Source organism: Erinaceus europaeus, chromosome 7 (genome assembly GCF_950295315.1).
Source record: "Erinaceus europaeus chromosome 7, mEriEur2.1, whole genome shotgun sequence".
NCBI classification, from domain to species: domain Eukaryota; kingdom Metazoa; phylum Chordata; class Mammalia; order Eulipotyphla; family Erinaceidae; genus Erinaceus; species Erinaceus europaeus.
The window spans coordinates 74,377,392-74,403,270 of NC_080168.1; the positions used below are offsets into that span (position 1 = coordinate 74,377,392).

A 25,879-nucleotide genomic window follows, 5' to 3' on the forward strand; every position below is an offset into this window, starting at 1 on the left:
AGAAGACCCAAATAAATTGGATAGTAAATGAAAGAGGAGATATCACAACAGACACTGCAGAAATTCAACATATCATGCAAGGCTTCTATGAATAACTATATGCCACCAAGCTAGAGAACCTGGAAAAAATGGATGATTTCCTAGATACCTACTAACTTCCAAAACTAAGTAAAGAGGAAGTGGATAACATGAACAGGCCCATCACAGCTAATGAAATTGAAACAGTTACCAAAAATCTCCCCAAAAATAAAAGTCCTGGACCAGATGGTTTTACAAATGAATTCTACAAAACCTTCAAAGAAGAACTAATACCTCTTCTTTTAAAAGTCTTCCAGAAGATTGAAGACACTGGAATACTCCCTGCCAGCTTCTATGAAGCCAACATCATCACTCTTGTACTAAACACAGACAAGGACACAACCAAAAAAGAAAACTACAGACCAATATCTCTAATGAACATAGATGCAAAAATATTGAACAAAATTCTAGCCAACCGGATACAGCAGTATATCAAAAAGACTGTTCATCATGACCAAGTGGGGTTTATCCCAGGCATGCAAGGTTGGTTTAATATACGTAAATCAATCAATGTGATCCACCACATCAACAAAAGCAAGACCAAAAACAACATGGTCATATCAATAGATGCAGAGAAAGCCTTTGACAAAATACAACATCCCTTTATGATCAAAACAGTACAAAAAGTGGGAATAGATGGAAAATTCCTGAAGATAGTGGAGTCTATATATAGCAAACCTACAGCCAACATCATACTCAATGGTGAAAAACTGGAAGCATTTCCACTCAGATCAGGTACTAGACAGGGCTACCCACTATCACCATTACTATTCAACATAGAGTTGGAATTTCTTGCCATAGCAATCAGGCAGGAGCAAGGAATTAAAGGGATACAGATTGGAAGAGAAGAAATCAAACTCTCCTTATTTGCAGATGACATGATAGTATACATGGAAAAACCTAAGGAATCCAGCAAGAAGCTTTTGGAAATCATCAGGCAATACAGTAAGGTGTCAGGCTATAAAATTAACATTCAAAAGTCAGTGGCATTCCTCTATGCAAACACTAAGTTAGAAGAAATTGAAATCCAGAAATCAATTCCTTTTACTATAGCAACAAAAACAATAAAATATCTAGGAGTAAACCTAACCAAAGAAGTGAAAGACTTGTATACTGAAAATTATGAGTCACTACTCAAGGAAATTGAAAAAGACGCAAAGAAGTGGAAAGCTATTCCGTGTTTATGGGTTGGAAGAATTAACATCATCAAAATGAATATACTACCCAGAGCCATCTACAAATTTAATGCTATCCCCATCAATATCCCAAGCACATTTTTTAGGAGAACAGAACAAATGCTACAAATGTTTATCTGGAACCAGAAACGACCTAGAATTGCCAAAACAATCATGAGAAAAAAGAACAGAAGAGGAGGCATCACACTCCCAGATCTCAAACTGTATTATAGGGCCATTGTCATCAAAACTGCTTGGTACTGGAACATGAATAGACACACTGACCAGTGGAATAGAATTGAGAGCCCAGAAATGAGGCCCCACATCTATGGACATCTAATCTTTGACAAAGGGGCCCAGACTATTACATGGGGAAAGCAGAGTCTCTTCAGCAAATGGTGTTGGAAACAATGGGTTGAAACATGCAGAAGAATGAAACTGAACCACTGTATTTCACCAAATACAAAAGTAAATTCCAAGTGGATCAAGGACTTGGATGTTAGACCACAAACTATCAGATACTTAGAGGAAAATATTGGAAAAACTCTTTTCTGCATAAATTTTAAAGACATTTTCAATGAAACGAATCCAATTACAAAGAAGACTAAGGCAAGTATAAACCTATGGGACTACATCAAATTAAAAAGCTTCTTCACAGCAAAAGAAACCACTACCCAAACCAAGGGACCCCTCACAGAATGGGAGAAGATCTTTACATGCCATACATCAGATAAGAGTTTAATAAGCAACATATATAAAGAGCTTGCCAGACTCAACAACAAGACAACAAATAACCCCATCCAAAAATGGGGGGAGGACTTGTACAGAATATTCACCACAGAAGAGATCCAAAAGGCTGAGAAACACATGAAAAAATGCTCCAAGTCTCTGATTGTCAGAGAAATGCAAATAAAGACAACAATGAGATATCACTTCACTCCTGTGAGAATGTCATACATCAGAAAAGGTAACAGCAGCAAATGCTGGAGAGGCTGTGGGGTCAAAGGAACCCTCCTACACTGCTGGTGGGAATGTCAGTTGGTCCAAACTCTGTGGAGAACAGTCTGGAGAACTCTCAGAAGGCTAGAAATGGACCTGCCCTATGATCCTGCAATTCCTCTCCTGGGGATATATCCTAAGGAACCCAACACATCCATCCAAAAATATCTGTGTACACATATGTTTTTGGCAGCACAATTTGTAGTAGCCAAAACCTGGAAACAACCCAGGTGTCCAACAACAGATGAGTGGCTGAGCAAGTTGTGGTCTATATACACAATGGAATACTACTTAGCTGTAAAAAAAATGGTGACTTTACCATTTTCAGGCGATCTTGGATGGACCTTGAAAAAATCATGTTGAGTGACATAAGTCAGAAACAGAAGGATGAATATGGGATGATCTCACTCTCAGGCAGAAGTTGAAAAACAAGATCAGACAAGAAAACACAAGTAGAACCTGAAATGGAATTGGCGTATTGCACAAAAGTAAAAGACTCTGGGGTGGGTGGGTGGGGAGAATACAGGTCCATGAAGGATGATAAATGACATAGTGGGGGTTGTATTGTTAAATGGGAAACTGGGGAATGTTATGCATGTACAAACTATTGTATTTACTGTTGAATGTAAAACATTAATTCCCCAATAAAGAAATAAATTTAAAAAATAAAAAAAAGAGGCTGATGACCAAACAGAAGGATGAGAAAGAACCATGAATTCAAATGGGCAAGTAAGAACGCAGCCAGTTTTAATCAAGCAAGAATTTCCCAGCAGGAGTCAGAAGTAATGGGAGCAGAGCTATGGCACACCAAGGTAGAGGTTCCTCACTGAACAGGGGGAATGAGCAGAGAGGGCTAACAAGACTAAAACAAGAATCATTGCACCAAGCTTGCATCCTTCATCAAGGTATCATCAGTCACCAATCTGTTGCACACAAAACTGACTGCCTAGATGGAGAATGTGTTTCTGATTTGCACCAAAGTGGTGGCCCTGCATGAGAAAAAGCTGATACTTAGAGAATGTTCAGTATTACAAAAGCAAAAGAGAATTGCCAGAGAACACGCCCCCTCCCCCAGAATCTCACAAATATATTGAAAAGTGTCTGTGGTAAAATTGGTAGAAGATAAAGCTAAGAAAGTAGGAAAGTTATAAAGGAATTTATGTGCTGAGCAAGGGAGTTTGTATTTCATTAAAGGCAGTGATGGGCCATCGTGCTATATTAAACAGTATAGTAAACAGATCACTCTGAAAGTAACACAGAGGAAAAACTGAAGAAAGGGCAACAGAATTACTGTTCTCACAGTAATCTAGATCATAAATTATAAGTCCCAAATTAAGGCTGCATGGATAGAGAAGATAAGATATGGGAGACAGAAGTAAGAAGGAAAATTAAAAAAGACAATGATAGGGTCAGGGAAGTGGTGCAGTGGAGAAAGCACTGGACCCTCAACCATGAGGTCCTGAGTTCAGTCCCCGGCAGCACATGTACCAGAGTGATGTCTGGTTCTCTCTCTCCTTCTGTCTTTCTCATGAATAAATAAATAAAATCTTTTAAAAATAAAATCAAGGTTTAAAAAAGAGCAATGATGGGAGTGGGGGGATGGCACAGCAGGTTAAGTGCACATGGCATGAAGCATAAAGGCCGGCTTAAGGATCCCGGTTCGAGCCCCTGGCTCCCCACGAGTCGCTTCACAGGTGGTGAAGCAGGTCTGTAGGTGTCTATCTTTCTCCCCCCCTCTCTGTCTTCCCCTCCTCTCTCCACTTCTCTCTGTCCTATCTAACAATGACAACATCAATAACAACAACAAAATAATACAACAAGGGCAACAAAATGGAAAATAAATAAATATTAAAAAAGGCAATGACTACATGAATGTAGGGTGAGTAGGAAAAGAGGGAAGTGTACTGTATAACTTGCATCCAAATAAATATATTAGTTCAACTTCGAAGCTGCTAGATTTGAGAGATACTTAGGGAACATCTACAGAGAAATATCAAGCATACAGTAAAATATAGGGTTCTGGAATTCAGGACTAGGGTCTAGCCTGACAGTCTGGAGTTCAGAAATCATCAGCACAAGCAATAATTCAATATATATGATAGAGACAGAAAGAAACTGGGAGAGAGAAAGAGCCTCAGCATTGCTTCATCACTTAAGAGGCTCCACTCCTGTAGGTAGGGACCAGGGGGGCCTTAAACTTGGGTCCTTGCACATGGTAATGTGTACACTCAACTGGATGAGTCACCACTTAGCCCCTGAAATAACTAAATCCTTAAATGTGAGGGCTTATATCTAATGGTAGAGTGCAATAGACACAGGAAGATTAGAGGAAACCAACAAACAGCTCTTAGGGAACATTGATTACAGTAAAATAAGTGGAAGAAAAGAATCCACAGGGGTGGAATTCGAAAGACAAAGTACTTAATAATGAACCCAGAGTCTCTACCTGGGGGGGTGGGTTGCTTCAAGAGCAGTGGAGCAAACTGCAGATGTCTCTCTCCCCCTCCTCTCACCCTTTTCCTCTGTCTCTGTCATCATCATTATAAAAACAATTTAAAGTATATGTTAGGAAGAGTCTCCATTTGAAACAGAAGGCAAATTTAATGCCCCCCAGCCCCCATAACAAAGGTGAAGATTCAACAAATGGAGGTTCCTAACCCAGGGGATCTTAGCATGACCTGGGCAGTGCTACCTAGCTCAGGAGATTACTGAAAAGGGAGTGCATAGACTGGGAGAGGCTAAGCCAAGGTGCATGGGATACCACTGAAGCAAACAGAATAGACAGGGGGCACTTTGTTTTTAGGATGGGAGATTTAAGTATAATTATGTCCTGAGAGGGGGAAAAAAAGGACAAAAAATACAAGGACTTGTGCCCCAGAAAGTAGTACATCCAGTGTTTCCAGACTTGCAAGTATGAGGTTCCTGGTTCAATCTTCAGCATCACTTATATACCAGAGTGATGTTCCAGTTTTCTCTCACACATAATTCATTCTCTCTCTCTTTCTCCCTCTCTCTCTCTATCTCCCTCTCTCTCTCTCCCCACTTTCCATCTCAATCTCTGTCTCTTTGCAAAAATAAATAAATAAATAAATAAACAGAATTGTCAAATGAGATCATGTCAAAATGTTTGCATTTATAACTAATTAGATGAAGGTGCCCTTGTTGAGCACCTACAAGTGCTGAGCATTGTACTAAGGTCTTTTCACATATTTCATCCTTTGGTCCTACTAGTCCTCTTACTATTTTGTTAATATACCCACTTTACAAACCAAGAAAATAAGGCAGAAAAGCTAATGGCAACCCTCTGAGGATTACATCTGCACTCCAGAGATATCAATAGTATTCCACCATTAAGAGATTAACGAATAGGATCCTAAGCAACTAGTCTCTGCTTGGAGGGAGGAGGCTTCACAAGTGGTGGAGCAGTGCTGCAGGTGTCTCTCTTTTGCTCTTCTTCTCTATCTCCCCCTTCCATTTCCATTTATCTCAGTCTCTGTCCAAAATAAAATTTAAAAGGAGAGCCAGGTGTTGGCATGCATGGTTGAGTACACAAGGACTCAGATTCAAGTCCCTGGTCCTCACCAGCAGGAGGAAAGTTAAACAAGTAGTGGAGCATAGCTGCAGGTCTCTCTGTCTGTCTCTCTCTCTCTCCTTTCTCAATTTCTTTCTCTACCCAAAATAAATATTAAAAACATACAAAAAGGGGGCTGAGTGGTGGCGTTGAGTGCATGTTACAAAAATATAAATAATAATAATGATAATGAAATGCATGATATTGAAGGCAAATTCTGGGATAAAACTGGTGTTTCTTAAAAGTTTTCATAAATGGAAAAATTCCCCAGAAAAAGAAATTAAAAGCTCCCTTGGCTAACAGATTTTTTTAAAAGCACATGGGTTTTACTTATTAAAAATAGCACAATTATGTTTAATTTGTAATGGTCAGAATGATTCTCACTGGGCTAAAAACAAGGTGTCAGCAGGGTTGCTTTCCTTAGGGAGAATCTGTTCCCTTGCTTCTATCAGCTTCTGGAGGTAGCCTGCATTGACTGGCCCCCTTTTTCCATCTTTAGAAGTGGTAATGGGAGACTGAACCTTTCTTCTGCTGCCAGCTCTTCACAGTCTCAACTTCTCCCTCCCTCCTCCAGTTTAAGGACTCCTGTGATTACATTAGCCCTGTCTGTATATGGCAGGTTTTTTTGCTCTGTCTGAAGGTAAACTGACCTTGTTCCATCTGCAGACTTAAATCTCCTTTGTTGTACAACATAATGTATTCCTAGACTCTATGGATTAAGAGCATGAAAGGGTGGGGGAATGGGGCATTCTGCCTAGGACATGGGTTATAGACCACTTTTAAATAAGAATCAGATACTATTAGGTCAGATAATTCATAATCATTGTCCCCCTTAACCCTCTAGTGTTTGGCTTTGGAATGTGGACAGTGGGGAGGGTGGAGGAGGGCTGCTTTCACTTAGGGCCAGGCAGTGGTGTGCTGACTAGTGATTAACCACCAGCTCTGTCAGGGTGGAGTGGAGGTTGGTCTGTAACATTAGCTGATTTCTATGAGAAAAAAACACTCCCTACATGAGCCATCTCAAGGACTAAGTACCCCAAAATTCTAAAAATTTTAACAGTCCAGTCTCCAGTACACCCCTGAGAAAATGTACTCTAGTACAGGGAAAACGAATCTGACAAAACACTCCCATCCACACCCCCTTCTTCACCTTGACCTCATAAACTTGACCAAATGCTAAAGAGATGGACCCCTTTCACATTCCTGGGTTTAACAAGGATTAAAGATACCTAGAAGTAAGTTAAGAAGTGAAGAAGCTCCATTTGGGAATGCAATTTATTCTCTCCCCAATGTGACAGGATACAGAGGGTGACCAAACAGAATGAGGTCTCCTGCTCCTTGGTGACCCTTTCCAGAGGAGGGAAAGCTGGAGGGCAAAAGGAGGAGATCAAGGCCTAAGGTAAAAGACCACTGAAATAGCACTTGGATTTGCCATGTATGCAGTCCAGGTTCGAGCCCAGCCACTATACATCGAAGGGAGCACTGGCGCTGTAGTGTCTCTCTCTCTTTCTGGCTTTCTATAGATAGAGATCTCTCTCTCTCTCTCTCTCTCTCTCTATATATATATATATATATATATAATAAAAAATTGTATATATATATATAAATGTATTTATTTTATCAAAAACTGCATATATATGCAGTTGACTTGGATTCACCTTGGCTCAGAGTCCCTGGAAAACAGCCATTTGCGTGGGGAAGAGGGCTGTATTTTGCAGGCGGGTGTTTATGTGGGTGCTTGTTGTGCATTTTTAAAGAGTAAGTGCTCCATAAGCACGGCCATTATTGCTTCCCATAGCAATTTGCACACTGGCAATGTGAAGTATGACATTTCTAGGTGGCTAATGTCAATTTTTCTTTTACTTGACACAAGCTACTAAGCAGGCTTACATTTAGTATGAAAAGCCACAGATTTATATGCAACAGGAAGAACTAGGTCATGGTGGTAGTGCAGGCCAATTAGAGAAATCAAGTCTGTGGAAGGACCATGGTGGGCCGCTGCTTCTCGTGTAAAGTGGTTTAAGTAGCTTAGATTTGTGCTCCCAGAACCTTGTGTCTAGAAGGGTCATCTGTGGGTACTCATTCAGATGGAGAATCTATGGCATGGAAGGTGGCACAGGATTTACAACTCCAACCCCAGTCTCTCTCTCTCTCTCTCTCTCTCTCTCAACATTTTTTAGAGATGCAGATTCTGGTTGAGAAAAGTCTGGAATGAGGCTTAAGATTCCATATTTCTTGTGTTTTTGTTGTTCTCACCAGGGGTTTGACACCCTGTGCTAACTTTTTCACAAAGATAGAAAGATACACCCAGAGAAAGACACCATAATATTGAAGCTTTTCCCCAGGCTGGAACTTGGATAGGAAGGACATGGTAAAGCAGGCACCTTGTTAGGTGAGTGATCTCTCCAGCCCCAAGATTCTGCATTTCTAACAAAGGATGCCTGTGCAGCTGATTCAGGAACCAAATTTTGAATGTGAGGGTTCTACATGTCATCATGCCTCAGCCATCTCTCACTTCGTGGAAGACTTAAGCTAACAGTCACTACAGTTATCACACTGAATAAGCCAAGCCACTTAATATCCATGCAATTAATGTTTGCTATACATCTAGTTACTATGGTATAACTTGGAAAGGAGAAAAATGTTCACTCTCATAGAAAAAAATTGTTTCAACCACACGCATTTATCAATAGTATACATTATTTGACCCAGAAAGAAGCACTAGCAGTCTGGGAGGTAGCACAGTAGGTAACACACTGGACCTTTAATCATGAGGTCCTGAGTTCAATCCCAAGCAATACATGTGCTAGAGTTATGTTCTGGTTCTCCCTCCTTCCCCTCCTCCTTCCACAAACAAATAAATATGAAAAAAAGGAAGGGGGGAAGGAAGAAAAACTAAATGACCCACACGATAACCAGTTGTAAATATTAAATAACAGCTAATCAATTACTTCAGTTCATTACAACACAGTAATTCTCCAGGATCCTCAAACCTCTTGATTCCATTTCTGGTGATGTTTTCATGATTGTCTTAGTTTCACCTGAAACAGGTAGATTGTACCATGTAAAAGGAACACCTCTATAATCACAGGACCATAATGTGTACTTGCCTTTAATGGTGACACTGGGGAAGCAGGAAGACTCGTATAAAATAGAATGGAGGTCATGGGGGAGGCAGCATAATGGTAATGGTTACGCAAAAAAAAAACTTTAATGCCTGGGAGTGGGACAGTGGTACACTGGGTTAAGTGTATATAGTACTAAGCACAAGGACTTATGCAGGGATCCTGGTCTGAGCCCCCACTCCTCACCTGCAAGGTAGATGATTCACAAGAGGGAAAGCAGGTCTGCAGTTGTCTATCTTTTGCTTTCCCTCTCTTTCTCCCACTCCCCTCTCAATTTCTCTCTGTCCTATCAAATAAAATAGAAAGGAAGAAAAAAAAATAGCTTGACGGGAGCAGAGTATTTATTCATAGTACTGGCACCTAACCCTGGTGGCAATTAGAAAAAGAAAAGGCTATTGTACAAGAAATCATTTCAGTGAACATTTATTAGCTAATCAGCTGGAAACTGATTGCTGAATCAAGCTTTATAAACATAATTCTTAATTTTTTTTTACATCCAGTCATTTCTTTATATTTCCTCATAGATCTAGTCTCCTCTCCCCACCTCAGCCTACATTTCTACAAATGAAGCATCTACAACTCCTTGTGCATCTGGCCTTGTGAGAAGAGGTAGGACTGACAGAATCATTTTAAAGTAGGTCAGGGAGAAGTGGAGACCTGTTCAGCCTCGAATTGCTGAGCAGAACACCTTCCAACAAACTTGAACTACTCCCCAGCCAAGCAGAAAGCCACTGAAGGTCGGGGTGAGGGGGTGGAGGGAGTAGATTAACATAATGGTTATGCAAAGAGGCTCTCATGCCTGAGTCTCCAAAGTTCAAGGTTTAAACCTCACCACCAACAAAAGCCAGAGTTGAGCAGTGCTCTGGTAAAAAAAAAAAAAAAAAAAAAAAAAAAGCCATTCAGGGAGAAAAACCACTCACACTCTGATAACAGGAGTATAAGTTCACACCTTTCCCACAACAGAGTTCTGTGTTCCCATTCTCTCCATTGGAAACTGCAGTAGTTTTCCCAAGATGATAGACATGGACTGACTGTTATTTCTATAATTATCTATCTATAGTTATAGGTGTTTGCCTGTTTTTTCCTATGGTCCTGCCTTCTCTTCCTTTCTAACTCACACCTACTACTTCTGAATGTCTTTCCTTTATTTTTATTATTATTTATAAAAAGAAAACAATGACAAAAACCATAGGGTAAGAGGGGTACAACTCCACACAATTCCCACCACCAGAACTACATATCCCATCCCCTCCCTTGACAGCTTTCCTATTCTTTATCCCTCTGGGACCATGGACCCAGGATCATTATGGGGTGCAGAAGGTGGAAGGTCTGGCTTCTGTAATTGCTTCCCTGCTGAACATAGGCATTGGCAGGTCAATCCATACTCCCACCGCCTGTCTCGCTCTTTCCCTAGTAGGACAGGGCTTTGGGGAAGCGGGGCTCCAGGACACATTGGTGGGGTTGTCTATTAGTGAAGACGTATAATTACTTGGTAAGCAGGTTGAAAATTTGACCAACATTTAAGCTTTAAAATAAAAGGGGGCCAAGTAGTGGTGTACCTGGTTGAGTGCACATGTTACAGTGCTCAAGGACCCAGGTTCAAGCCCCCCCCCACTTGCAGGGGGAAAGCTTTTTGAGTGGTGAAGTGGTACTTCAAGTGTCTTCCTGTCTCTCTCCCTCTCAGTCTCCCCCTTCTTCTTGATTTCTGGCTGTCTCTAATAAATAAAGATAGTAAAAAAAAATTTTTTTAATTTTTTTTATATTTATTTTATTTATTTATTCCCTTTTGTTGCCTTTGTTGTTTTATTGTTGTAGTTATTATTGTTGTTGTCGTTGTTGGATAGGACAGAGAGAAATGGAGAGAGGAGGGGAAGACAGAGAAGAGGAGAGAAAGATAGGCACCTGCAGACCTGCTTCACCGCCTGTGAAGCGACTCCCCTGCAGGTGGGGAGCCGGGGTTCGAACCGGGATCCTTATGCCGGTCCTTGTGCTTTGCGCCACCTGCGCTTAACCCGCTGTGCTACAGCCCGACTCCCGGTAAAAAAAATTTTTAATAGAATAAAGAAGGGAGAATGGACTACAGAGACAGACAGCAGAAATAGGACCTTTTCCGTGACATACACCTGCAGTAGGCATCATACTTGGTAGTCAGTACCATTATTTAACCCTTTGACCCCAACTTCTTTTTTAAATTTTTTATTAGTGATTTAATATTGATTTACAAAACTGTAAGATAATAGATCTGTAATTTTATATAGTTCCCACCACTAGAGTTCTGTTTCCCATTCTCTGCAGTGAAGGGTTCCCTATTCCTTATCCCTCCCAAAATTCTTTATGAGGTGCAGAAGGTGGAAAGTCTGGCTTCTGTAACTGCTTCTCTGCTGGGCATGGATGTTGGCAGGGAGACCACTCCCTGCCTGTTTCTATCTTTCCCTGGTGGGTTAGTGCTCTGGAGAGGTGATTGACCCCAACTTCTAATACTTGAAGCCTACTACAACTTTGTTTTGTATAGAATGGCAATAGAAGGAGGCATGAGGTAAAAGAACGCTATATATATTTCCTTTCTTTCAAGATGAAATATCTATTTTGCCACCAGGATTGTAACAAGGGCTTGATGTTACCACTTCTGGTGGTCTCTCTCTCTCTCTTTCTCCTTTCTTCTTTTAAGATTTTATTTATTTATTAATGAGTAAGATAGGAGGGGGTGGGGGAGATAGCATAATGGTTATGCAAACAGACTCTCATGCCTGAGGCTCCAAAGGTTCAATTCCCCCATACCATCATAAGCCAGAGCTGAGCAGTGTTCTGGTGTTTCTGTGTGTGTGTGTGTGTGTGTGTGTGTGTGTGTGTGTGTGTGTGTGTCTTTCTGCATCACTCTCAAAAAAATAAATTAAAAAAATATTTTTAAAAATTTTTTAAAAAGGGGAGCTGGGCAGTAGCGCGGCAGGTTTAAGTGCAGGTGGTACAAAGTGCAAGGATCAGCGTGAGGATCCTGGTTCAAGCCCCCAGCTTCCCAACTGCAGGGGAGTCCCTTCATAGGCAGTGAAGCAGGTCTGCAGTCATCTATCTTTCTCTCCCCCTCTCTGTCTTCCCCTCCTCTCTCCATTTCTCTCTGTCCTATCTAACGACATCAATAACAACAACAATAATAACAACAAAACAAGGGCAACAAAAGGGAAAATAAATAAATATTTAAGAAGTAATTTAAAAAATTAAAAAGAAAGAAAGGTAAGAGGAGAGAGAGAAAGATCCAGACATCACTCTGGTACATGTGCTGTTGGGGATTGAATTTGGGACCTCATGCTTGAGAGTGCAGTGTTTTATCCAGTGTACCACCTCCAGGACCACTCTTTCTTTCTTTCTTTAATACAAAGGGTGAGAATAGAGAGCAAAGACAGAGACTCCATAGCATAGCACTGTTCCACCAATTGTCAAGCTTCCCATCTGCACATGCTGCCATGTAGTAGACATGGGCTCAAATCCTTGCTCATGGTAGCATACATGCTACAACATGTGAGCCACCTCCCAGCCCATGAACATTTTTAAAAGACATTTTCTTAGAAATCTCAAAGTTTTCATTGAGCTGTGTGGTGGCACACCTGGTAGAGCCTACAGGTTACTATGCTTAAGGACCCAGATTCAAATCCCTGGCCCCAAGAGGAAAGCTTCACAAGTGGTGAAGCAGTGCTGAAGGTGCCTCTGTTTCACCCTCTCTATCTTCCCCTCCCCTCTCAATTTCTATCAATTTTTTCTATCAAATAATTTTTAAAAAAAGATTTCACAGTTTTCATTTTAGTGTCAAAATTTAAATGCATCACTCTCAGATTTAGAATAGATCATGTTGGGGCCAAGTGATGGCATACCTGGTTAAGCACACACATTACAGTGTGCAAGGGCCCAGGTTCAAACCCCCAGTCCCCACCTGCATGGGGAAACTTTCATCACTGGTGAAGCAGGCTACAGTTGTCTCTCTGTCTCTCTTCCTCCCTGTCTCCTCCTCCCCTTTCAATTTCCTTCTGTCTCTACTATATATATATAATTTTTTAAAATATATATATATATTGTGTCATTAATACTGAAAGATCAGTCGTGCCCCCCTTTTTTTTTTCTTTTATCTGTCAAGAGCTATATTCACCTATTCCACATTCACCCTGAGAAGTTCACTGTTTAGATGTAAACATGGCAGTGAGCCACTAACTTCCATTGTCACTGATTGTTTTGCCTATGAGGCAGGTATCCAGCTACCACTTTGACCATTCACCTGGGAGGCAAGACAAATGATAAGAACTCTACTTGGACTGAATTTGAATCCTCTTCTATTTATTGACTGTTGAGTACTAGTTATTTTCTCTCTCTCTCTCTCTCTCAGTTTTCATCATGCAAGTTTGAGTGTAAGTATATACTGGGGAGTTGGGCGGTAGCACAGCAGGTTAAGCGCACATAGTGCAAAGCACAGGAAACAGCGTAATAATCCTGGTTCGAGCCCCCAGCTCTCCACCTGCAGGGGAGTCGCTTCACAGGAGGTGAAGCAGGTCTGCAGGTGTCTGTCTTTCTCTCCCCCTCTCTGCCTTCCCCTCCTCTCTTCATTTCTCTCTGTCCTATCCAACAACGATGACAACAATAATAACCACAACTGCAACAAAAGGGTAAATAAATAAATAATTTTTTTTAATTTTTTTAAAAAAAGAATAGTATATTATTGTGGTCCAGGAGGTGGCACAGTGATAAGGCTTTGGACTCTCAAGTATGAGGTCCTGAGACCCCGCAGCACATGTGCCAGAGTGATGTCTGGTTCTTTCTCTCTTCTCCTATATTTCTCGTAAATAAATAAAATCTTTTTTTTAAAAAAAAAAGAGAGAATAGTATATACTCCATACAATTATTGTGATGATCAAGACAGTTACCCATAGACTTCTTCTAGGAGAGAACCTGTCACAGTAAATGTTAGCTAGCCACCCTCTCCACTGACTTACCTTCTCTCTCTGAATTGCCTTCATTTTTTGGATTGCAGCTTCTTCAGCTTCTTTCTTGATTCTCATAGATTGCTCTCTTTTTAGCTAAATTGTATTGAGATCACAGAGGATAAAAACTGGTTACTATTTCTCTATACAAACCTCTGAAACACAAAATTATGCACAGGTAAATTATGGTATTGTTTCTGCTATATCTTGCCATGATTATAGACTGTTACTTCAAACTGCTTAGATCACTACTCAGATCCTCCCCATAAAATTCTCCCTTTTGTGTTTCTTCCTTGGTCTCTTGTCTTCTCCCACCCCAGCCACTCTGGGTAGAGAAACAAAGAATGTATATGTGTGTGTGTGTATGGGGGTGGGAGAGAGGGGAGTAATTTTCTAAATTATATAATTCAGAGTTCATTGTGAAAATGGCTGGGCTTCTTATAAATGTTTTTGTACTACTTACACAAAGTAAACAAATCAGAATATTTAAAATGAGGTAGAGAGGTAACTTTTTTTTTAATTGGATAGACACAGCCAGAAATTGATAGGGAAGGAAGTTATAGAAAGGGAAAGATACAGAGAGACTCCTGCAGTTCTGCTTCACCACTTGTGAAGTTTTCTCCCTGCAGGTGGGGAACAGGGACTCGAACCTGGGTCTGTGAGCACTATAACGTATGCACTCAACCAGGTGCACCACCACCCGGCCCCTGAGAGGTAACTTAAACTATAAAGTAAAATCCTTAACATGGGGTCCTGCTGACCATTAAAAAGTTTGGATAATTCTAGATTCTTTATACGTTTTACTTCCTAGTTTCTTTAATTTGTAAGAGTATTCTTTTGTGGTTGGTTTAAAGGTTTCAGGCTTTTGGTAAAGGTACCATGCTATTCTATGGTTATTAGAAAGTACTAATACTCCATTTCCTTGCCAAAAGTCAACTAGAAGAGATGGAGTCTAACCTTTTGCTGATATTTAGATTGTATCAGTTGTAGTTGTTGTTTCTGCCTGACTTCAGCCTCTGATTGGCTTCCACCTAAAAAAAAAAAAAAGTCACAAAGGTGAAACATGAATATTAAACTGAAATGTCAACCATCAGAGACTAATTAATAAATGATAAGTCTATACCAGGGACTTCTTTAATATTTTTACTCCCCTGGAAATAAGATATAACCACTTTTTTTTTTTAAATAAGACATTAAAGAAGGCATTTGCTTTGAAGAGAAACAGCCTGACAGAAAGGTGGACCCATATTGCTAAAAGAAGAGGACAGTATTACTAAAGCTTGTCATCAGTATAGGAATTCAACTTTTTTTTTTTTTAGGTTGAACTTTCACACTAAACAAGAAAGAGTGCCTGTCTTAGAAATTCTAGAACATTTCCTTTATCTTGAGTATGAACATTCCTTAACCTTGGAAAGATGATGATTGGTCATGTTTCTCTTGCTTTTCTTCTTTTGACTCTATGGCCTTATGTTCAAGTATCAAAACTCAGACAGTCCACAGGAATCTTGTCACTAGACAGGTACATAGTCTATTAGAACTTTTTTTTTCCCCTCCAGGATTATCACTGGGTTTCAAGGTCAACAAGTCCTCTGCTCCTAGAGGCTATTTTTTCCCATTTTTTATTGAATAGGAAAGAGAGAAATTAAGAGAGGAGTGGGAAATAGAGAGGAGGAAAGAAAGAGAGATACCTGCAGATCTGCTTGTGAAGATCTTTCACTACTTGTGAAGTGACCCCCCCTGTAGCTGGGGAGCCAGGGGCCTGAACTGGGATCCTTGTGCTTCCTATTATGTGCACTTAACCTGGTGTGCTACCTACCACCCAGCCCCTAAACTTTTTTTTTTTAACTTTAATGGATATGCTATTATTCCAATCAGTGCTATCAACTGTCAACTCATACAACTTATTGTTCTTTCTTTTTTTTAATTAATTAATTTTTTGCCTCCAGGGTTATTGCTGGGGCTCAGTGCCTGCACCATGAATCCACTGCTCTTGGAGGTTATTTTTTTCTCTTTTGTTGCCCTTGTTTTATAGTTGTTGTGGTTATTGTTGTTATTGATGTCACTGTTGTTGGATAGGATAGAGAGAAATGGAGAAAGGAGTGGAAGATAGACAGGGAGAGAGAAAGACAAGACACCTGCAGACCTGCTTCACTGCTTGTGAAGCTACTCCCCTGCCCGTGCAGGTGGGAAGCTGGGGGCTCAAACCAGGATCCTTACATTGTTCCTTGCACTTAGCACCATGTGCACTTAACCCGCTGCACTACTGCCCAGCCACCTTTTTAATTTCTTTATTTGGAGATTTATGTTTTACAGTGGACAGTAAATATTGTAGTTTGTACATGCATAACATTTCCCAGTTTTCCACATAAGATTACAACCCCCACTAGATCCTCTGACATCATGTTCCAGGACCTGAACCTTCCCCCCACCTATCCACCCCAGAGTCTTTTACTTTGGTGTTCTTTTTTTAGATATTAGAAACAAACAAACAAACAAAAATCTATAACTCTTAATACTGTGCATGTTTTCCCTTTAAAACCAAAGTAATTTGGGCCATAAATCCTTGCAGTTTGACAATCTCTTAAGAACTGCTTTGAAATAATTCTCCGGTGCTTTGGGGACTAAAAGTGTCAGCTCTCTGAGAGATTTACTCTCAGAAAAAAGTACAGTAAAATAATTTGCATTCACCATAGTTTTTATAATTGAACTGACAAAGACACCATAGCACCTGTTTCGCTTTGGTCTTTTAGTCTTTGTTGCAGGGGCTGGGAGAATGAGAAAGAAACACTAAGGACTCTAGATGTGTTTAGCTAATGTTACTTCCAGTATCTCTTGGGACCATTTTAATATTTTAATGAATTGAGAAAGAGAAGAACAGTTGAGAATTAGAATGAGTAGAGACATATCTAAGCAGTTGCAGGTTTTGCCCAAAATTCATCTCAAAGTTAAAACATTGTAGAATTTTCTTTACAACCCACCTAGCATCTTTGTAACCATATCCTTTAATAATTACTAGAGATAGTATATAAAGAAAGTTGCAGGGCGGAGGGTAGATAGCATAATGGCTATGCAAAGCAGACTCTCATGCCTGAGGCTCCAAAGTCCCAGGTTCAACCCCCCACACAACCATAAACCAGAGCTGAACAGTGCTCTGGTTAAAAAAATAAAAATAAAAATAAAGAAAGTTGCATTGAGACTCCTGCTCATTTTTGCTGATGGTAACGAAATAATAAAGTGCCAATTGCTCCAAATTTCAAGGTGAACTGCCTAGTTCCGTAAGCAAAATCTGTAACCAGATAATTAAAAAACAATTTGGGGGAGTCGAGCAGTAGTGCAGCAGGTTAAGTGCACGTGGTGCAAAGCTCAAGGACCAGCATAAGGATCCTAGTTCGAGCCCCCAGCTCCCCACCTGCAGGGGAGTTGCTTCACAGGTGGTGAAGCAGGTCTGCAGGTGTCTATCTCTTTCTCCCCCTCTGTCTTCCTCTCCTCTCTCCAATTCTCTCCTATCCAACAACGACGACATCAACAACTACTACAACAATAAAACAACAAGGGCAACAAAAAAGGAATAAATTAAATAAATAAATATTTTTAAAAAGTTTGGGAAGCCTTAACCTGGAAAATTCCTACAAAATGTCTTTGTGAATTTCAGTGTGTATGTGTGTAGGAACCTTTCTGTGAAGGTGAGCAATAAAGATGAATTGAGATTCAATTGGAGAGCTCCATTTGCACCTCCAAGAAAACAAAGGTCCTAGTGGACCCACACCTTGGAAAGTTAGAGTTAATGGCAAGAGGCTACAGTCAACTTCTTGTTCAGATGGATCATCAAAAAGAATTAGCTACATGGCAAACAGCCTGTTTTCTTAGAATTTGTGTGGAAGGAAAAAAAGACGTTACGTGTTCCCTGTACTTGCAATCTGGGGTGTCATGAAAGTGAATGCCTACCTAAAGTTGTCTTTAAGGGGCTTGCCATGAAGGCCACCTAGAGGAACAACAGAAGCAACAGCGATGGTCAAACACAAACCAACAGTGTAGCCCAGCACTGTCATCAATAAAGAATATCATCCCTATCAGGGGACCTGGGTGAGAGAGAACAGCAGGGAATGAAGAACTCTGAAGAACTCAACTCCAAGTAGAGGGGAGAATGTACAGTAAACATAGAGCATGACTTGAAGAAACTAGGATAGTGTACTGCAGACTTCTAATTCTCTCTCTCTCTCTCTCTCTGTCTCCTGTGTGTATATTTTGCCAGGAACTTGTGCTTATGTGATTTCACTGTTCCTAGGAAAATTTATTCATCCTTTTAATTTCAGATAAATATAGAGAGAGAGGCAGAGACAGACACCAACCACAGCACTTCTCCACCACCTGTGGAATTTCCCCCAGTGTCATGGTGATCACATGTGGTAGCAGATCTCACACCTGTAGCTTCCTATCTGGGTAGCTATTTCCCACCCATTCCCCAATCTCTTAACTCCCCTTTTTCCTTTGTCCCAAAGGGGTCAGAATCTTCTTAGAGAAAAAATTCAGCCATGTCCCTACTTCCATTGCTAGATTTCCACCCAAAATAGGCCTGGGCTGGAGCAGGAATGAAATCTTCATCTTCATTAGCAAGAGTTTTGGCCAATGTCTTGAGATGAAAATAAATTACGAAAATGATACTATTTCATGCCCAGTATTAGCTTAACAGCTTTGTGATTTGAAGAAGGTTGTTTTTCTTTTATTTTTTTATTTATTTTCTACCAGGTTTTTCATTGGGCCTTGGTGCTCGCACTATGGATCTACAATTCCTGGTGGCCAATTTCCCCTCTTTTTTTTTCTAAGTACAGAGAAAAATTAAGAAGAAAGGAGATAGAGAGGGAGAGAAAAATATAAACCTGCAGGTTCAATCCCTCACACCACCATAAACCATAGCTGAGCAGTGTTCTGGTGTTTCTCTCTGTATCTCTTTCTCTCTCTCTCTCTCTCTGTATCTCTCTCAAAAAGAAAATAAAGAAATAAATTAAAGGACCAGCTACAAAGGATGGAACTATTTTCTGATTTTAACCCTCAAGTCTGACTTGTTCAGCATAAAGGCTTAAAATTAATTAATCCCCCCAATAAATACAGTGGAATCACAGTGACGACACTATTAATTCCACCTTCTTGTTTTTCAATTAGTTTACTTTACCTGCATCTTGGAGTGAGGTGAAGGAGAGTCTCTCAAGCTACTGGGACAGCAAGTCGTCCCCAGTTAGACTAGACATGTTTGTACTAGCTAAATCTAGAATTGTGCAGTCAGCCCTGTAATTTCTCAGCCGCTGTTAGAACAACATGAGACATTCCCAGAAGGTGGGATCCCTATTGAATGATTCAAACACCAACCGGCACAGGCAGCCCAGACAATTCATTACCCCAGTAGCACGTGCTCGAGGGGCCCAAAGGTCTCTGTCTGGAATGAAAATGCAGGTGATGTTTCTCTGGAAACCTACCACTGAGTCTCCAGCTGACTCTCATCTTAGTTTAGAAATTGACTCTACATTCTTTCTTTTCATATGAGTATTCAACTGTCATAATTAATACTCTTATGATAACTTTCCCTCCATCCCCAATCAATGCAATGACAGGGCATATGCAGTCTAGATTTCTTCAGCATTGAATGCCTTAGAAGCTCTGAATTATCTAGAAATTAAGCCAAAACTCAAGTGCAATATAACTGTACCATAATACATTTGCTGCTTACCCCCCCAAAAAAAAATCAGAAATGACAATATAGTTATATATTTAAGTGTTCCAACTTTAAATTCATCCCATTCCAAAAACAGCTGAATTCAGCAACCAATAACACACAAAAACAGACACATGCAAGGTGCTAACAGGCTCCTCAGGTGACCCTGCCTTTCTCTGCTCAGACACCTGGCTTTCTGACTTACCTAGCCGCCTCGGCACCAGGCTGACTGGCTTCGCTCTGTGTTGCTCCTTCCATTTTTCCAGGCTCTCCAGCTCTTGCTCTGCAACTAAACCAGATGAAAAATTTCAAATTACCCTTGACTAGAATGTTAAAAAGGAAAATGATCCCTTGAAAACATGGCAGCCATCAGGAAACAACTAACTGCGTGTGACACAAGTGACAGGTACCCAATAAAGGAAGATGCCATCCAGGTGATGGCACACACATTATAGTGTGCAAGGACCTGGGTTCAAGCCCCAGTACCTACCTACAGCATGGATGCTTCATTAACAGTAAAATAATATTGCAACTGTTTATCTCTTTCTTTATCTCCCCCTTCCCCCCTCTAACTTCAATAAAAAAAAAAAATCTGCACAGAAGGTTCACATTGGAAAAGTGATCTGAACCCCTCAAAAACTAAGGAGTTCAGCTACTTATCCTATCCCGGTATTCTTAAAATGTTGTATCAAAGGAGCCAGGTGGTGGTGCACCAGGTTGAAAGCACACATTACCATGTACAAGGATCCAGGTTCAAGCCCCCTGCCCCCACCTGTGGGGGGCAGGGGGAGAATCTTCACCAGAAGTGAAGCTCTGCTGCAGGTTTCTCTCTTTCTCTCTCCTCTTCCCTTTCAATTTTCTCTATCAAACAAAAAGAAGAGGGGGGGGGGGAATGGCCACCAGGAGTGGTAGATTCATTGTGCAGGAACTGATACCCAGTGATAACCATGGTGAAAAAAAATTGCTTGTAAATTTTGTATCAAATTAATGTTAAGAGCTTCCTATTTAAAAATGTGTGTGAGTGGTCCAAGAGGTGGCACAATGGATAAAGAATTAGACTCTCAAGCATGAGGTCCTGAGTTCGATCCCCTCAGCACATGTACCAGAGTGATGTTTGGTTCTTTCTCTCTCTCCTCCCACCTTTCTAATAAATAAATAATCTTTTTTAGAAAGGGGGGAGCGGGTGGCAGTGCACCTGGTTGAGCGCACACGTTACAATGCATATGGACCCAGGTTCAAGCCCCTAGTCCCCACCTTCATGAGGAAAGCTTCACAAGTGGTGAAGCAGGGCTGCAGGTGTCCTTCTATCTCTCACCCTCTCTATCTCCCCATTCCCTCTCAATTTCTGGCTGTCTCTATCCAATAAACAAAGAAAGATAATAATAAAAAATTTAAAGTATGTGAAATCAGAATATAATTAAATATGAACTTTACACATACACACACAGATAACTTGTCACACACAGGAAAACACATTCCTAGAGAATTCTGGTGCTCATATTTACTATATTTTAAATGTTTACTTGGGGAGGTTGGGTTCACTGGCAGAGCAGCAATGCTCATTCCACAGATGCACAGGGTAACACCAGGGGGCGACAGAGATGCTAGCTTTTTATTTTTGTTTGTTTACCAGAGCACTTCAGCTCTGGCTTATGGGGGGGGGGGGGGTGCGGAGACTGAACATGGGACTTTGGAGCCTCAGACATGAGAGTCACTTTACATAACCATTATGCTATCTACCTCCACCTGAGATGCTAGTTCTGTTTTCCCAGGGCATGCCCTCACTCCCCACTACCTGACTGTACCAAATATTAATTTATAATATGTTTAATAATTACTGATAAAAGTAGCCTCAAAAAAAAAAAAAAATCCAAACTAGACTGACTTAAAATTCCTGTGACATGTTTGAATTAAAAGACCATCAGAAAAAAAATAAAATTAAATTAAATTAAAAAGACCATCAGAGTGAAAGCTTTGGGATTCTGTGGGTCAGTGGCTACAAGGCAGTTGTCCTTCCATCTGCATAACTGTGATCCTCATTCTCTGCACTGACTCTGGTGTGCCACACAGGGGCCACCACCTGTCTGGTGGAGACCCTTTACAACAGAGGTGGGCAACCTTTTTTCTGCCAAGGACCATTTGGATACTTATAACATCATTCATGGGCCTTACCAAATGATCAGTTAAAAAATCAGCATTTAATATTGCTATGGAAAAGCTCCTAGATTTATTGAATTTATTGAAGGGCCAGACCCGATTTAGAAAGTCTCATTCCTCTTGTGTGTGTATGTCCAACATTAAATTAAATTTTCTACCAGTGAGGTAATTAAAGAGACAACACCCTCAGTGACAGCACCATAGTTTGACATGATCAAGCATCATAACTTATCTGTGAGCTTAATATACTATAGTTGTTCTTCCAAATCTAAAGTTTAATGACTTCAGATACTAAGATTTGTTTTTCTGCAGTTTAAATATGTTTCACAGGACTAGGCAATGGCACACCTGGTTGAATACACATGTTATCATGCCCAACAACCCAGGTTCAAGCCCCTAGTCTCAGCTTGCATGGGAGGAAGCTGCATGAGCAATGAAGCAGTGCTTGCAGATATTTCTTTCTCTGTCTCTAACTCCCCTTCCTATCTCAGGTTCTCTCTGTCTCTACCCAATAAATAATAATAATAATAATAATAAAACATGTTCCACAACTACTAGGTACAAGAACCACAAAGGAAAATAATAATAATAATAATAATAATAATAATAAAGAAGGTACTGTTCCTACCACCAAAAGTTATAAGCGAGAGGTAGAAACAGCAATACATGAATAAATATAGCTGAGGAGAGACTCTAGCTACAAAATTATGGGGTCATTTTACAATTAACTTGTTGTATAACTTCTCTGTCCTGGGCTAGAAGATAGCTCACCCAGTAGAGTGCATACTTTACCAAGTACAAGGACCAAGAATCACATCCTGGCACCAAATGGGAGTACCATTAACAGCAGAGAAACTCAAGAGACAGTGGAGTGGGGAGTGGCTCTGTACTGTTACTACCTTTCTATCTGAAAAAAAAAATTATGAAAAAAAGTTGCCCAGGAGCAGTGGAATTTCATGTGTGCAAGGTTCTGGCACTACAAAAAGAAAAGAAAAAAATAATAATAGTCACAAGTTCAATAAAAATATCTATACTCTGTCATTCAACTTGACAAGAATGAGATGCATCTGTGGCAAGGAGGAGGGAGGGTATGTGGAACTATTTAAGCCCAACTGAAATCTGAAATCTACAGTCATGCCATAATTTTTGCCATTAACACAGAGAAACAAATTTAGAAGCATTTATAATAAGACGATTTTTAAACAGTTTTTTAATTTTTTTAATTTATTATTATCTTTACATATTGGATAGAGACAGCCAGAAAACAAGAGGGAGGAGGGTGACAGGGAGAGAGATAGACACCTGCAGCCCTGCTTCACCACTCGTAAAACTTTCCCCCTGCAGGTGAGGACCAGGGGCTCGAACCTGGATCCCTGAGCACTGTAACACATGCGCTCAACCAGGTGTGCCACCACTCGGCCCCAATAAAATTATTATTTTTTTTTTAAAGTTTTTTTTATATATATTTATTTTATTTATTTTTTCCCTTTTGTTGCCCTTGTTGTTTTATTGTTGTAGTTATTATTGTTGTTGTTGTTGTTGTTGGATAGGACAGAGAGAAATGGAGAGAGGGAGGGGAAGACAGAGAGGAGGAGAGAAAGATAGACACCTGCAGACCTGCTTCACCGCCTGTGAAGCGACTCCCCTGCAGGTGGGGAGCCGGGGTTCGAACCGGGTAAAATTATTTTTAAAGTATAATTAAAATTGTTAAAGTTAAAAAGAAAAATAACTTGAGCTTTGGTTTCTCTATAAAAGTCAAACAATAGGGAGTCGGGCGGTAGCACAGCTGGGTAAGCACACGTGGCATGAAGTGCAAAGACCGGCTTAAGGATCCTGGTTCAAGCCCCTCAGCTCTCCACCTGCAGGGGAGTCCCTTCACAGGGAGTGAAGCAGGTCTGCTGGTGTCTATCTTTGTTTCCTTCTCTCTTTCTTCCCCACCTCTCTCCATTTCTCTCTGTCTTATCTAACAACAACAACATCAATAACAATAATAATAACTACAACAACAATAAAAAACAAGTGCAAAAAAGGGGGGGAAGTCAGACAATAAAAGTATTACAGATCAGAGTGAATCACTTGCATTCATAAGAGAGAGAGAAGTAGGCTCATTGTTAAATGAGTAAATATACATACTCCTTTGTATCCGACTTCTTCGATTCTCATTTGGTGTTATCAAGGTGTATGCCCCTGTGCTAGAAAGAAGTGGGGAAAAGAAATGATTATCATGAGAAGTACTAAGATTTATCAGTCAGCATACAGTCTTGTTCCTAATATACTGTACCCATGATCATCACCATCAAATAAGCATCACGAAAGAGCATCATTTTTCTTAAAACTCAGGTCTGTTTTCCTAGAACTTACAATGCAGTTGTCAAAGCAAAAGAAAATGCATGTGGCCCAATGTAGAAATCAAAGGAGCTGGCAACGAATGCATAATGGCTGCTTCCTGGTAGGCTCTTAAAGACTGGCAGTAGGGCACAATGCCTCTCTCAGAGGTGCTCAGGCGAAGGACCACCCTTTGAGATGCCTCTAGATTGGCATTTCCTCTGTGCCACTCATTTTAGGTCCTATGTCCCTTTTTACATACTTACTAGGTATAAGAACCACAAAAGAAGGGGAAAAAAAAAAAAGAGTAAAGTACTGTTCCTACCATCAAAAGTTACAAGAGGGAAAAAAAGTGATAAAAGGTAGAGATCAAAGTACATAAATGAACATAGCTGAGGAGCGATTCCTTAGTTACAGAATTATGGGTTTTCTGATTGTTTTTTTTTTTGGGGGGTTGACATTTTTCAAAAATCATGTATTTCCCACAAACTGGAAATGCAGCTCATTTGTAATGTAGCACTTCCTTTTGGGGATAATCAAAGTCAAGAAGCAAAACTTTGCTGAGGAACTAAACCAGGGATGGAACACATAATGGTTATGCAAACAGACTTTCATGCCTGAGGCTCCAAAGTCCCAGGTTTTGTTTTGTTTTTTTGCCTCCAGGGTTATTGCTGGGGCTCAGTGCCTATACTGACATCCTCAAGGATGTTCAACATCCTCGAGGAAACACTCACGAAAGACATGTCTCTGATATCTGATATCTCTGATATCTGGTTACTGTAAAAAATGGCAATTAATCCCTAGCACTGCAAAAACAGTATCATCTGTTTTCCATCTACACCATGCCTCGGCCTCGCGTGAGCTTAATGTGCAGCTTGGCGATACGAGAATCCGGCATGAAGCCCAGCCAGTCTATCTTGGCGTTACTCTCGATCTCACCCTGTCATTTCACGAACATCTCATAAAAACTGCAGCAAAGGTGGGTGCGAGGAATAACATCATTGCAAGACTGGCCAGCTCCTCATGGGGCACGAGCGCTCCCACACTACGGTCATCATCTCTGGCATTATGCTATTCCACTGCAGAATACTGTGCCCCAGTATGGTTCCGTAGCCCCCATGTCCACTTGGTCGATTCCAAATTATATTCCTCCATGAAGATAATTTCTGGAACCATCCGTTCCACCCCGGTTCCATGGCTGCCAGTTCTTAGCAACATTGCCCCGCCAGATATTCGTCGGGATGCGGCATCATCTAAGTTCATTTCCCACATCTACACTCGACCGGACCTGCCAATATACGCGGATATCTTCGCCCACCCTGTCCAACGCTTGACGTCTCGTCACCCAATCTGGTCCCCTACGCCTACACTGAACTTCTCTGTTCCAGTCTCTTGGAAACAGAGTTGGCAGTCAGCTGAGGTAAAGAACAAACACCTCATCACAGACCCCTGCAAGCGTCAACCCGGCTTTGACCTAGCACGTTATGATTGGGCCCTCCTCAATCGCTATCGAACAGGCCATGGCCAGTGCACCGCTATGTTCCATCGCTGGGGAGCCAGAGACGACCCGAACTGCCCCTGCGGCTACAGACAGACTATGACCCACATAGTCAACGACTGCCACCTCTCTAGATTCAAAGGAGGTCTCGAAACTTTACATCAGGCTCAACCTGACGCTGTTGACTGGCTACGGAAGAAGGGCAAATGCTAGAAGAAGAAGTGCCTGTACCATGAATCCACTGCTCCTAGAGGCCATTTTATTTCCCCTTTTTTGTTACCCT

At 40.8% G+C, this 25,879-nt stretch overlaps 1 protein-coding gene across 4 annotated transcripts in view; it reads right to left on the reverse strand.

The window, feature by feature from the left end:
- EPSTI1 (epithelial stromal interaction 1) overlaps positions 1-25,879 on the reverse strand; it is a 171,473-nt gene that overhangs the window by 105,735 nt on the left and 39,859 nt on the right. For all 4 annotated transcript variants that reach the window (XM_060194769.1, XM_060194771.1, XM_016194658.2 and 1 more), the window contains exons 2-5: positions 23,907-23,965; positions 19,822-19,905; positions 14,867-14,940; positions 13,922-14,005 (exon numbers count right to left, since the gene is read on the reverse strand). In XM_060194769.1, the coding sequence (XP_060050752.1) occupies positions 13,922-14,005; positions 14,867-14,940; positions 19,822-19,905; positions 23,907-23,965 (301 nt within the window). The remainder of the gene's footprint in view (positions 1-13,921; positions 14,006-14,866; positions 14,941-19,821; positions 19,906-23,906; positions 23,966-25,879) is intronic.